The following is a 13830-nucleotide window of genomic DNA, read 5'->3' as shown; positions in this document are numbered from 1 at the left end:
GCCTCTAGCATATTAGGCAAGAGCTACATTCCCAGCCCTTGGCTGCTTTGTTCTGAAACCACAAATACACTTAGTATTACCTTAAATCAAACTATTTACAATAGCATGTATACATATGTATATACTTGGAATTGAACCCAGCATCTCATGCATGCTAGGCAAATGCTCTGCCACTGAGCTACATCCTCAGTCCTTTTTATATTTTATTTTGATCCTTTCACTGTATCCCAGCCTTCTAATAGCTGGGATCACAGGTGTACGCCACTGTGCCCACGTTATAATATCTCATATTCTAAAACCTTTTAGAATAAAAAAGTTGCCCTCATGTATATACTACTTCACACGATCCACATCTGAAGTATATTTCATGACTCTTTTTTTTTTACAAATGTTGAAAGCACTTTTGTTTTTTGACTCCTTGACTCTAAGGGATGTTAAATAAGACTTAACTAACCTTGAGGCAATTTATCATTCTTAGTGCCTGTTTTCCTCACCCCTCAACTCTTTTTTTTTTAATTTTTTTAGTTATAGATGGACACAATACCTTTCCTTCCTTCCTTCCTCCCTTCCTTCCTTCCTTCCTCCCTCCCTCCCCCCCTCCCTTCCTTCCTTCCTTTTTATGTGGTGCTGAGGACCAAACCCACTGCTTCGCACATGCTAGGCAACCACTCTACAACTGAACCACAACCCCAGCCCTCTTTTTTTTTTTAAATCTATGAAAAAGAAGAGTTCAAGCTGGCCTTCCTCTTTCCACCAGCTCCTAAAATGCCTAGGCAGAATATAATTCTCACATATTTTGAAATAAAACCACTTTATTTGTAAATGAACAATAGCAGACAATGGGTAGTCACATGGAATAGTTAAAAAATTACCCTCTATCTCATTTTTACTCAAAGAATTTTCTAGAAAGTATGGGACCTCACATACTCTTAATACAAGGGTGCTTTCACTCTGTATTTATAGATATCTGGATTTGCTGTTGTTGTATGGGATAAACCCAGGGTTACTCTACCACTGAGCTATATCACCCAATTCCTTTTTATTTACTATTTGAGACTGGGCTCACCAAGTGCAGAAGCTGTCCTAGAACTTGTGATCCTCCTGAGTAGCTATGCCACTGAACCCAGCTAAAATTTGACCTTTGAACTATGGCCTGACTGGATAGTCAATGTCAGTCTAAATGTCCAATAGAAGTAAAAGCATATAGGAAGCGTACCAGGCCTCAAAGTACCTCCTTCCAGTTGGTGGCATGCCAAGAAAGTCACTGATTATATGCATCCAGCAGCCTATTTCTTGGGCACTTTTCCCCCAAATCTCAAATCTTACCTCAAAAGCCACACGATCTGACTGGTGCTGCTGCCTCAGCCTCCTGTAGCTTGGCAAGCAAGTCCTGCACAGTTTTCCTCAAGCTCTCCACATCTTCATTTACATAGGTGTCCACCTACCACCAGAGCAGGGAAGGGAAGGTGAAGCCACAATGTCTGAGACTTGGGAAGAGTCCCTCCCTGACATATACTGGTTTAGGACCATCCATCGGTTGGTGAGGACCTCTATCATAAAAGAATTATCAGCACACAAGGGGAGAGGTGGTCTTCAACAGCAAGAGTTCTGAGCTTTTCACATGAAAACATTCTCACTTCATACCCTAAAGAATTCAGCTAGCCACCCTGGGTACAGTGGTGCACACTGTAATCCCAGCAACTTGGTGGACTAAGCAGAGGATGCTCACAAGTTCAATATCAGCCTCATTAACTTAGTGAGACCTCATCTCAAAATAAAAAATAAAAAGACTGGGGATGTTTCTCAGAGGTAAAACACCCCAGGGTTCAATCCTCAGTTCCAAATTAATTAATTAGATTTAAATTTTAAAAAAAAGGGCTAGGGATGTAGCTCAGTGGTACAGTGCCTATCTAGCATGTGTGAAGCTCTGGGTTCAATCCCTAGTGTCATGGGAAAAAGAAAGAAAGAAAAAAAAAAAAAAGAAAAGGAAAGAAAAAAGAAATAAAGGACCAAAGGAGCTAGTAATAAGGCAGTGACTGACTGTGAAGCTGTTTCTTTCCTTCAAACCCATAACTCTACACTCTGGGGTGAAAGTACTGGTATCTGAACTGTCTGGTGCCTTTGCAGCAGAGATGGGGGCGAGACCCTACATGTCAGCTCAGCCCTAACTATCAGCCTATATTTGAGTGTGTCTGGTAGAGATACTGAGCAGTAACTTTGATGAGACACCTTTTTCTGTGTCTAATCAGATTCCAGGGTTCCTTGGGTGCTTTTGCCCTAAATCTGTCCATCCCTGAATGGTGACCTTTTATATGCTGACCTGTGCCAAGGACAGCAAAAGATGTGCCTTTGGGCTGCTTTCCTTTGTGATGAGAGTGGCATAGTTCCTGTCTTTGAGGAAGTTTAGTTCAAAGGAGAACACATCCCTGCTCTCAGAGCTATAGTTTGATGGAGGGAAGTAGGATCCATGCATAAAGAGAGCATACTCCTACCTGGTAAGAGATTATTCAGTTGATTTGTATATAAAAAATTGCTAATGGGTGCAGTGGCACACACCTATAATCCTAGCAACTCAGGAGGCTGAGGCAGGAAGCTGGAGGATCTTGAGTTCAAAGGCAGCCTCAGCAACTTAACAAGGCCCTAAGAAATTCAATGAGACCTTGTCTCTAAATAAAATATTTCTTAAAAGGGGGCTGGGAGTGTTGCTCAGAGGTTAAGCACCCCTAGGTTCAATTTCCAATACCAAAAAAATAAAATACAATAAATAAATTATTGAATGTGTCCTAAAATAGTTGGATGATTATGGCTAGCAAATTGTTTTATTTCTCTCCTGGTACTAAGACTGCAACCCAGGAGCACTTTAAAACACTGAGCTACATCCTCAGCCCTTTTTATTTTTTGAGCTCACTAAATTTCCCAGGCTGACCTCAAACTTGCTACCTTCCTACCTCAGCCTCCCTAGTAGCTGGGATTATAAGTGTGTGCCACCTTGCCTGGTTGCCTCCATTTCTTTATCTGTGAAACATGGAGAAGACTCCTTAGTATACTGGCCTTACAGATTGATCAAAAGTAAGCAAGTTAATATTCGGTAACACTTTGAGCTTGTGAGAAGAAAGAAGTTGAAAAGACATTATCAGGTGCTGTTATAATCTTTCTTTCTTTTTTTTTTTTTTTAGTTGTAGATGAACACAATACCTTTATTTTATTTATTATTTATTTTTGTGAGAATTGAACCCAGTGCCTCACATATGCTAGGTGAGCACTCTATCACTGAGCAACCACCCCAGCCCTGTTACAATCTTTTGCCAATAATATACTGGCCAGGGCTGGGGTTGTGGCTCAGTGGTAGAGCGCTTGCCTAGCATGCGTGAGGCCCTGGGTTGATCCTCACAAAAATAAATAAATAAATAAAATAAAGGTATTGTGTTCATCTACAACTAAAACAAAATATTTTAAAATAATAATAATAATAATAATATATTGGCCAAATACAGTGATTCAGAGAAAAGAAAAATCCAACTTCAGATCTAAAACAAGGTAACTAGAATCACAGCATTTAAAATCTAGACATCATTAAGTTATCTTGTCAATTCCCTATATCCTTACCTTAGCAGCTAGGCAGGTAAAAATTCTTTAAAAGTCTTCTAGAACATATCCATAATGTATTTGTTCAACAGTGTCTTCATAAGACTATTTAATGTTATGGGAAAATTTTTTAAGAAAATACCTATTTTATCATATGATATAATATGAAGGGGGAAAAAAACCCTGAGTTATAAACTTTATTTACACATAGGAGAGAGAGCCAGGCACAGTGGCACATGTGTGTAATCCCAGCAACTTGGGAGACTGAGGTAGGAGGATCCTGAATTTGAGATCAGCCTCAGTCACTTAGCAAGACCTTGTCTCAACCAAAAGATAAATAAAAATAAAATGGGCTGGGTTGCTGCTTAGTGTTTAAATGCCCCAGATTGAATCTCCAGTGCCAAAAACAAAAATGAAAAACACTTTTTACATGTAGAAGGAAAAAATGACAAACTACATTTTAATATAGTAAAGTAAAATCTTAAAAACATATTGGGTTAAAAAAAAAAAAAGAAAAAAAAAACAGAAAAAAGAAATAACACTAGTCCATAATATAAACTGAAAAACATTTTATAGCCACATTTCGAGTCCTACATTGAATGTGGCTCAGTAGTCAAGTGCCCCTGAGTTCGATCCCTGGTACCCCCGCCCCGCAAAAAAAAAAAAAAAGTATGGCCATAGAAAGAAACACCATAGCAATTATTCAAAAGAATGAGGTAGATCTACATGTAACTAACATGGAAAAAAGCTTACAATATACTCCTCATTTGAACAAAAATGAAAAGCAAGGAATAATGTATTTACCATGACTGCATCTGTGAAAAGGATGTATATACAACACATATATATTTATGTATATATGATAGTGCTTAATATACATATACTATTTAAATATGAGTGTCTGTGCATAGAAAAAATACTCCAGAATACTGAGTTTAGAATCACCTGAAGAACCTTTAAAAGTCTTGATGCCCAGCCACGTCTCAGAACAACTATGTAACAATATCTCATTTAAGGCTCCCAAGGTCATTCCAATGGGCAGCCAGGGATAAGATGCACTATGCTAGAAGGATTCACCCACTTCAATCTGTCAAGTGAAAAATTTCCAAGCAGTAGGTTAGGAAGGTTTTTTTTTCTCTATTTGATTTTTTCTTTTTAAACTTAGAATTGAATCCGGGGTGCTTTTACCACTGAGCTACATTCTCAGTCCTTTTTCAAATGTTTTTAAATTTTGAGACAGGGTCTTACTAAAGTGCGGAGGCTAGCATGGCCTGAAACTTGCAATCCTCCTGCCTCAGCCTTCCAAGTCACTGGGATTACAGGCATGTGCCACTGTGACTGGCCCTCTATTTGAAATTTCACACCAAATATTACTCTTGTATTTAGAGAGAAAGACAGAGACAGACAGAGAAAGCAAAAAAGAAAGGGACTCAGAACAGCAGTCACATGGTGAGGTCCCCTCTGCTACTTACCTCAGGTGGGCTGCTGTATATGCTTGTGGGACCCCTGACTATAGCCATTTGGCTTTTCCTAGCACCATCTGGTTGAAGAAAAATAAAATTGTTAGTTAACATAATTAAAGTAACCAAACAACCAATCAACCAACCAACTTGAAACATTATATTCCTAAGATCTCAAATCTTGGAAGAGGAAGGAGGGAAGGAAGTGAAAAGGAAAGAGGGAGAGAAGCAGAAAAGAAAAGGAGGAGACAAGAAGAGAGAAAGGAAAAGGAAAAAGAGGGAGGGAGAGAAGAAGGAATAGAAAGAAAGGAAAGCAGAGAAGGATGAGAGTAAAGGAAAGATGAAGGAAAGGGAGGAATGAAATAAAGAAAAAGACTTCCAGTGTTCCATGGGAAAACAGAAACCAGAGATAGGGTGGAAACATGGCTTTGAGAGGGAATACACTCACCTTGTGGGGAGAGAGAGAAAGAAACCTCAGGCTAAAACCTTTCAGACGATCGGAAAATATGTGAGGCCGATTCCTCCTAGAATACAAGCAGCTGCTTGCCACAGACAAAGCGTTTCCCTAACCTACAGGGACACTGATGAAGTTTGACAAAGCATAAATCAAAAGGGAAAGTAGCTTTTGCTATAATTCTTTCTAAACCCAAGCTTGATCAGTCATCATATGACTTCTGGTTTGTACAGACAAGAAGCCTGGGCTTTGGAGTCAGTGTCTAACTACACAAGGTTATCACCTCCTACAGGCAGATGTGACATCAGGTACTGAAAGTCCTACTTTCAGTCAAATCAAAATAAACTAGGGAACGTCCATTACATAAAGCTAGTACATGCCCAAGACAAAGAGGAACATTCCTAGCACCAGTGACTAGGCTACTGTTCTTTCAGAGGGATGGGGCATCCTGCCACACCCAAAATGCAAATTCGAGACACAACTCAGAATCTTAAGGAGGATGAGAGTAAAGTCAAGAAGAGATAGCTCTCCTCTTCTGAAGACATTGCCATTCTAGAATTTTGGAAATGTTGAAAAGCAGGGAGTTCCAGATATCCATCCCAAGACAGGCTTTTCCAATCTTTTTGGTCTAATATTTTACTGATGTCTTTTTTTAATCCCACACCTGGGGCCAGCATAAGGATAAAGGGACAGGGTGGTGAACCTCTAACCTCAAGGAGTTTCCCATCCCAGAAGAGAGAGAGCTTTATACACAGATAAACCAAAGGTTAAGACCAAGATCTCAGTTTACACAAGATAAGTATCACTCAAATTCAGCAAAATAAACTTATGAGAAGTCTGGACTTATGGGTGATTGCTTTTATAATTTTCTGTATTACTAGACAATTGATTATAGAATATATTGATAAGAGTTTTTGCCAAAAACATGATAATTTAATTTACATAAATTCAATTTTATGTAGTATTTAAGGAGAAGTATGTAGGCTGATAAGTGTAAATGCAAGTGCCTACCTGCTGGGATCCCTAACTAGACTATAAGCTTCAGCATCCTCTACATCTTTCCCTTCTTTGCTGTGGTGCTAGATTTGACACCATTTCCTATTACCTGTATCTCCTGTCGATGGAGAGAGTCTCCTTGATCCCTGTCAAGCTTGCTACTTATATCCTCCCGGAGCTTCTGCAGGCAGTTTCTGGCCTGGGAGGGGAGGGCAAGAAATTTGAGCTTCAGGGTAGGGAAAGAAATCAAACTTTATGTCCCATCCCCAGCCTATACTACTATGAGTCTGGCATGATTCTAAGTACTGGCTGTGTGACAGAAGAGCCTTCACCATTTGTACAGACAAATGGGTGACAGCCCAGTCCTTCCTTCACAAGCAACCAAATAAAGGAAACCCTTGCCTTGGTAAGCTAACATTCTAGTTGGGAAGATACATAATACAAAAGACAAATCAGTATAGTACATACTATGTATAGTATGATTATGGTGGTAAATGCCAAGGAGAAACAAGTCAGGGATGGGTTGGGAAAGTGGCTGAGAATATTAGATAGAGCAGCAGGGGGAAATCGCTAGGCACATAGTACTTAATAAGTATTTGTTGATTAGTGAATTGGAATCCAAAGGGTCAAAAGTGATATGGGACACATGAGAGTGTGATGGCACTTCAGTGATACAAAGTGAGCAGAAGGGGGAAAAAACAGTCCCCATACAAAAGAGAAGCCCCTCCAAATGTAAGGTTTAGGCGAAATGGCAAAGGTACTTCCTCAGAAGGAAAGGGTAACCCACCTCCTGGATATACTGGACCTCACTTTTCAGCTGGTTAATTCTCTCATGGATCATCTTATCTCCAGACCTTCCCTTCAAGTACACCTGAAGTAGAAAAGACATGCTATTTAGTTAAGAAACCTCAAATTAAGCTGGGTGCAGTGGCACATGCCTGTATTCCCAGGGACTCAGGAAGTTGAGGCAAGAGGATCACAAGTTCAAAGCCAGTCCTCAGCAAGTTAGCTAGGCCCTGTCTCAAAATGAAAACTAAAAAGGGGTTGAAAGATTGGCTCAGTGGTAAGCACCCCTGGGTTCAATTCCTAATACCAAAAAAAAAAAAAAAAGAAACCTCAAGTTACTTAATTCCAGGGGCTGGAGGTGTGGCTCAGTGGTAGAGCACCTGCTTGGCATGTGTGGGCCCTGGGTTCAATACTCAGCACCACATATAAATAAATAAAATAAAATATCCATTGACAACTAAAAAATATATATAAAACAATAAATAAATAAAATAAATCAATTCATATAAGAACACATCTGATATATTGGTAGAAGGATGATTTTTACCACCAATTTACTGGGTAGCAATTTGGTGATTTAAAATAGAAGAGTTTGAAGTGGATGATGACACATAAGGGGGAGGGGGGCGGGAGGAGTTAGTGTTAGGGTTTAGGGTTAGGGTTAGGGTTAGGGTTAGGGAGGGGGGGCAAGAATGGAGGAAGAAAGGACTGTTTAGAGGGAAAAGAAAGGTGGGAGGGGTGGGGGGAAGGGAAAAATAATAGAATGAATCAAACAACATTACCATATGTAAATTTATGATTATACAAATGGTATGGTCCTTTATCCCATGTACAGACAAAACAACATGTATCCCATTTGTTTACAATAAAAAAAAAATGCTACAGAAAAAAAAAAAATAGAAGAGTTGAAAATACTGTAGTTAAAACTACTTCTGAGAATTTATCCTAATGCAAAAAATTATGTTAAACAGCATATAACTATATGGGGTTTAATATAAATATATTTATAGAAAGGAACTGGAAGAATGCATAGCCACCATTCACTGTGGCTCCTTCTGTGAAAGGGGGGCACAAAAGGGGGATTTTGAATACTTTGCTCTGCATACCATGCTTGAATCTTTAAAAATTGAGACAGTATTTCTGTATTACTTGCATTATAAAATACATACACAATTTAGTAACATGATCTACTATGGGGCGCCATTCATGGCCAGCAAATAAAACCTGTCCTGGTTGAGCCATTAGACACAGAAATCTGGCTTTCAGGAACTGACAATTATGAAATATTGCTCCAGATTACCTGGAGTATGTGGTTTCCCTGCAAACTGGTTCACTGCTGGAGTCTGCAGGCCCTGGATGTGCCAGTGACCTGCTAGAGCAAAATGGCTTGCTTAAAGCCACCCCATCGTGTTTCTCACCAAAGAAGCTCCTACCAGGTCCCCTTTGATCTGTATCCCTAAAAAAATAAAGAAAACATGGGCTCCCCCATTTTTGTTAGAGCTAGACCCTTATGAATGGCTCAACCTGTCACACCCCCATTCTAAAGATAATTCTGTCTCCTGTTTCTCTTGATGATTAATAAATTTTTTAGCTATTATTCACAGCCAGCCCATCCCTCTGATAGGAACCCTTTCCTCACCCACACAGGACCATGTGGCAAAATTCCACAAATATTATGCATGGTTATAAAAGAATGGAAACAGACAAAATGCCCAACAATAGATGATTAATTATGGAAACCCAGGGCCTTGTGCTTGGCACTCTAGTAACTGAGCTACGTCCCCAGCCCCTATGGTCAGTCTTTAACAGAATACTATGCAGTCATTAAAATGTCAGATATTTACATTTAGACACAGATGATATTATATCATTAAAATATGGGCAGGGGGAGAGGATAGAACAGTGTAATAATACAATTTCACTGGCTTGAAAAAAAACACATATAGGAGAAAAATGTTTGGGAGGACATACAATAAGATACATGTTCAAGTGGTTACACTGATCGGATTATGAAGTAGTTTTGCTTTCCTCAAGGGGCATACAATGTCTTTGAGAAAAGAAAGTAATTAAAGATGCTGGGATAGGAAAGGAAAAAAGAAGTAAAATTATCTCCATTTGTAGATGACATAACCTATATAGAAAATCCTAAGTAAGTTCAGCAAGGTTGAAGGATACTAGATCAACATATAAAATATTAGTTGTATTTCTATATACTAATAATCAACAATTAAGAAGTATTTCCATTTATAATAGTATTAAAAAGGGGAAAAAAAGCCTTACAAATAATTTAACGAAAGAAGTTCAAGACTTGTTTTCTGAAACTATAAAACATTGAAAGAAAATCAAAGACCTAAAAAAAAAAAAAAAAAAAAAAGTAAAGAACATCCCATTTTCATGGATTGTAAAACTCAATATTGTTAAAACAGGCAATATTCTCCAAATTGACCAACAGATGAGCATAATTCCTATTAAAATCCAGGCTGGCTTCTTACAGAAACTAATAAGCTGATCCTCAAATTCATACGAAACACAAGTAACCCTGAATAGCTAAAACAATCTTGAAAAGGAACAAGGCTGAAGGACTCACACACATTCTCCAATGTCAAATTTACTATAAATTAAAAAAAAAAAAAAAAACTACAGAAATCAAGACAGGGATACTGGCATAAGAGTTGACATGTAGATCACTGAAATAAAACTGAACATCCAGAAGCAATAATAATACTTAATAATACACTCAAATGACTTTTTCAAGAATGCCAAGACAATTCCAATGGAATAGGGAGATTATCTTTTCAATAAATGGTGCTGGGAAAAGTGGATACCTACTTGCCAAAAATGAGCTTGGCTCCTCCTTATACTGTCCACAAAAATTAACCCAAAATGGATTGCAGATCTATTCATAAAAATTTCATCATCAAAGTTTAAAAACTTCTGGGGCTAGGGCTGTAGCTCAATGGCAGAGCACTTTGCCTGGCATATATGAGATTCTGGGTTCAATCCCTTAGTACCACATAAAAATAAACAAATTAAGACATGCTATCCACCTACAACTACAATTTTTTTTTTTAAATTAAAAACTTCTGTGCTTCAAAGGATATTGTCAGGAAAATTAAAAGATAATCCACAAAATAGGAGAAAATATTTGCAAATCATATATCTGATAAGGGGTCTAGTATCCAGAATAGACAAAGAAATTTTCAGAACTTAACAATTAAAAGACAACTGGGTTTAAAAAAAAAAATTTTTTTTAGTTGTAGGTGAACACAATACCTTATTTTATTTATTTATGCGTGGTACTGACAACTGAACCCAGTGCCTCACATGTGGCTAGGTGAGCGCTCTTATTGCTGAGCCACAACCCCACAATCATTTTTACTTTTAAATGAGTAAGGATTTTAGTAAATATTTCTTCCAAAAAAGATAATATAAATGGGCAGTAAACACATAAGAAGATGTTCAACATCATTAGTCATGATGAAAATGCAAATTAAAACCATGAGGATAACACTTCACACTCACTAGGGTGGCTATAATCTAAAAGACAGATAATAACAAGTGTTGACCAGCATGTAGAGAAAGTTGGAAATGTAAAATGTGGCAACTTCTTTGGAAAAAGGTTTGGCAGTCCCTCAACAAATTAAATATAGAGTTACCACATGACCTAGCAATTTCACTCCTTGGGACATACCCAAGAAGCTTGGAAACATAAGTTCACACAAAAATTTGTACATGAGAATTTATACCAGCATTATTCACAAAAGTCAGAAATGAAAAACAACCCAAATATTTTACCAATTGATGGTATACTATTCATAAAATGAATAAGTACCAATATAAACTACAACATAGATGACTTTAAAAGTATGCTAAGTGAAAGACAAAAGGTCATCTATTGTATGGTTCCTTTATATGAAATAGCCAGAATAGGTGAATCGAGAGAGGGAGACAGAAAGTAGACTAGTGGTTGCCAGGAGCTGGGAAGAATAACTGAAAGCGTTCTGGAATTAACAATAGTGATGGTTAAAGTTAACTCTGCAAACACACTAAAAAAATCACTAAATAGTAGGTCAATTGTATGGGTGTGAGTTATATTGCAAAAATTTTTTAAAAAAGAAATACAGAGCTGGGGATATAGCTCAGTTGGTAGAGTGCTTGCCTTGTAAGCACAAGGTCCTGGGTTCAATCCCCAGCACAGCAAAAAAAAAAAAGAAGTAACAAAAAATTGTTTTAATTTTTTTTTTCCTGGTACTGAAAATTGAACCCAGGAGCATCCTACCACTGAGCTACATCCCTAGTCCTTTTTATTTTTTACTGAGGCAGGCTCTCACTAAATTGGCTGAGTCTAGTCTTGAACTTAAGATCCTCCTACCTCAGCCTTCTGAGTAGCTGGGATTACAGATGTGCACCACTGCACCAGGCAAATTGTTTTATTTTATTTAATTTTGTGTAATACAGATATTGAACCCAGGGGCACTCTACCACTGAGGTACATCCCACCACATTCTATTTTTATTTTGAGACAGGGTCTCCCTACCTGGTCAAGGTGGCCTTGAACTTGTGATCCTCCTGCCTCAGCCCCCAGAGTTGCTCAGATTACAGACATGTGCCACCATGTCCAGCCAAATTGTTTTAATTTTTAAAAGTAAGTACCAGATAGAGATCCAAAACGGCATACTAGAGGGAGGCTGCGTTCCTTGTCGTTCCATAACCCGGGTTTCAAGCAGAGGATATCTGTTTCTTGGTGAGGCAGTTGTTGCAGCTTAGCGATCCCCTGCTGTTTACTCCATTTGTCTACTACAATTAACTGCAGTCTGCCAGCATATCGACTACTTTTGAGTGCAGATTACTCACTGTCTGGAGCCTACCATCCGCCCATTTGCCTTGCCCTCTTGCCTGTCCATTGCCTGCCTTTCACCTACCAATCACCCACAGCCCCGAGGTTCACCTGCTGATTGTCCGACAGCAGCCAGCAGACTGACCACAGACCTCCAGTGGAGTCCCAGCTGCCTGCTGTTACCTGGAAGTTCACTGTCACAGTACCTGCAGGTTTGGTTACACCGTGCTGCGCCGCCATTTTGGGACAACAACAAGGACCTATAGGACCCCTGGCCAGACTGACTGAGCCCCATCTCCAGGACCCCTCAGCCCAATCAACCATTCCCTGCCTACAGGGCCCTCAGATCACTGACTGCTCCCCGCCGCCAGGACCCCCAGACCAATGACTGCACCTACCACCAGAACCCTTTACCAACGGACTGCCTCCAAGATCCAGCAATCAGACCAACCATACCCTGCCTCCAGGACCTCCAGTGGATCATGCCCACAACCTGTGCTGCAGCTCCCCATTTGCCAACACATTTGGAAGGAAGAGCAGCCATCTTAGATAATCCTGGAAGTCATATCTCCCCATCTTTAGGTGGGACAAATCTCATCCTGAGATGCCTGCTGGAGACTGGAAGCTCATTGTCAGAAAAGATATTAGAAACCTATAGGGTTACTATAAGCCTATATGGGGGAAACTGCAATACCCCAGATCTGTACTGCTAGAGGAGAAGATATATGAACAACAACATGAAAAAACAAGGGAAGAAAATGATCCAAACAAATCTAGATTCTATGTTAATAGAATCCAGTGACAGTATGGTAGAAGAAATGCCAGAAAAGGAGTTCAGATTACACATAATTAAAATGACTCATGAAACAAAAGATGAGATAAGAGAGCAAATGCAGGCAATTAATGATCACACAAATAAGCAGTTGAAAGAACAACTGCAAGAAGCAAAAGATCATTTCAACCAAGAGATAGAGATCTCAAAAAAAAAAAAAAAAAAGAAATCCTTGAAATGAAGGAAACAATAAACAAATAAAAAACTCAATGGAAAGCATCACCAAAAGACTAGACCACTTGAAAGAAAGAACCTCAGATAATGAAGACAAAATATTAATCTTGAAAATAAAGTTGCCCAAAGAGAGAAGATGGTAAGAATCATGAACAGAACCTCCAAGAAATATGGGACATCATGAAAAGACCAGATTTAAGAACTATTGGAATTGAGGAAGGCACAGAGATACCAAAAAAAAAGGGGGGGGGGGGGGGGAATGAAACAACCTATTCAATTAATAACATCAGAATATTTCCCAACCTGAAGAATGAAATGGAAACTCAAATACAAGAGGCTTACAGAACACCAAATGCACAAATTACAACAGATCCACACCAAGGTGCATAATAATGAAAATGCCTAACATACAAAATAAAGATAGGATTTTGAAGCTGCGAGGAGAAAAGCATCAGATTACATATAGAAGGAAATCCATATGGATATCAGCAGATTTCTCAGCCCAGACTTTAAAAGCTAGAAGGGCCTGGAACAACATATTTCAAGCTCTGAAAGAACATGGTTGCCAACCAAGAATCCTATACCCAGCAAAACTAACCTTCAGATTTGAAGATGAAATAAAATCCTTCCATGATAAGTAAAAGTTAAAAGAATTTACAAATAGAAAGGCTGTGATGCAGAATATTCTCAGCAAAATATTCCAACA

General features: G+C 38.8%; 2 protein-coding genes across 2 annotated transcripts in view; both read right to left on the bottom strand.

Moving 5' to 3' along the window:
* PSMB4 (proteasome 20S subunit beta 4) overlaps positions 1 to 13830 on the bottom strand; it is a 222733-nt gene that overhangs the window by 53379 nt on the left and 155524 nt on the right. The gene's annotated exons all lie outside the window — the stretch shown is intronic.
* TUFT1 (tuftelin 1) overlaps positions 1 to 13830 on the bottom strand; it is a 47144-nt gene that overhangs the window by 11902 nt on the left and 21412 nt on the right. Inside the window, 6 exon segments of the mRNA XM_079155351.1 lie at positions 1327 to 1359; positions 1361 to 1441; positions 5058 to 5084; positions 5086 to 5109; positions 6590 to 6694; positions 7283 to 7366. Coding sequence (XP_079011477.1) covers positions 1327 to 1359; positions 1361 to 1441; positions 5058 to 5084; positions 5086 to 5109; positions 6590 to 6694; positions 7283 to 7366 — 354 coding nt within the window.

This window comes from Sciurus vulgaris (genome assembly GCF_902686455.1).
Source record: "Sciurus vulgaris genome assembly, chromosome: 1".
NCBI classification, from domain to species: Eukaryota; Metazoa; Chordata; class Mammalia; order Rodentia; family Sciuridae; genus Sciurus; species Sciurus vulgaris.
This window is presented reverse-complemented; position numbering and strand designations above follow the sequence as displayed.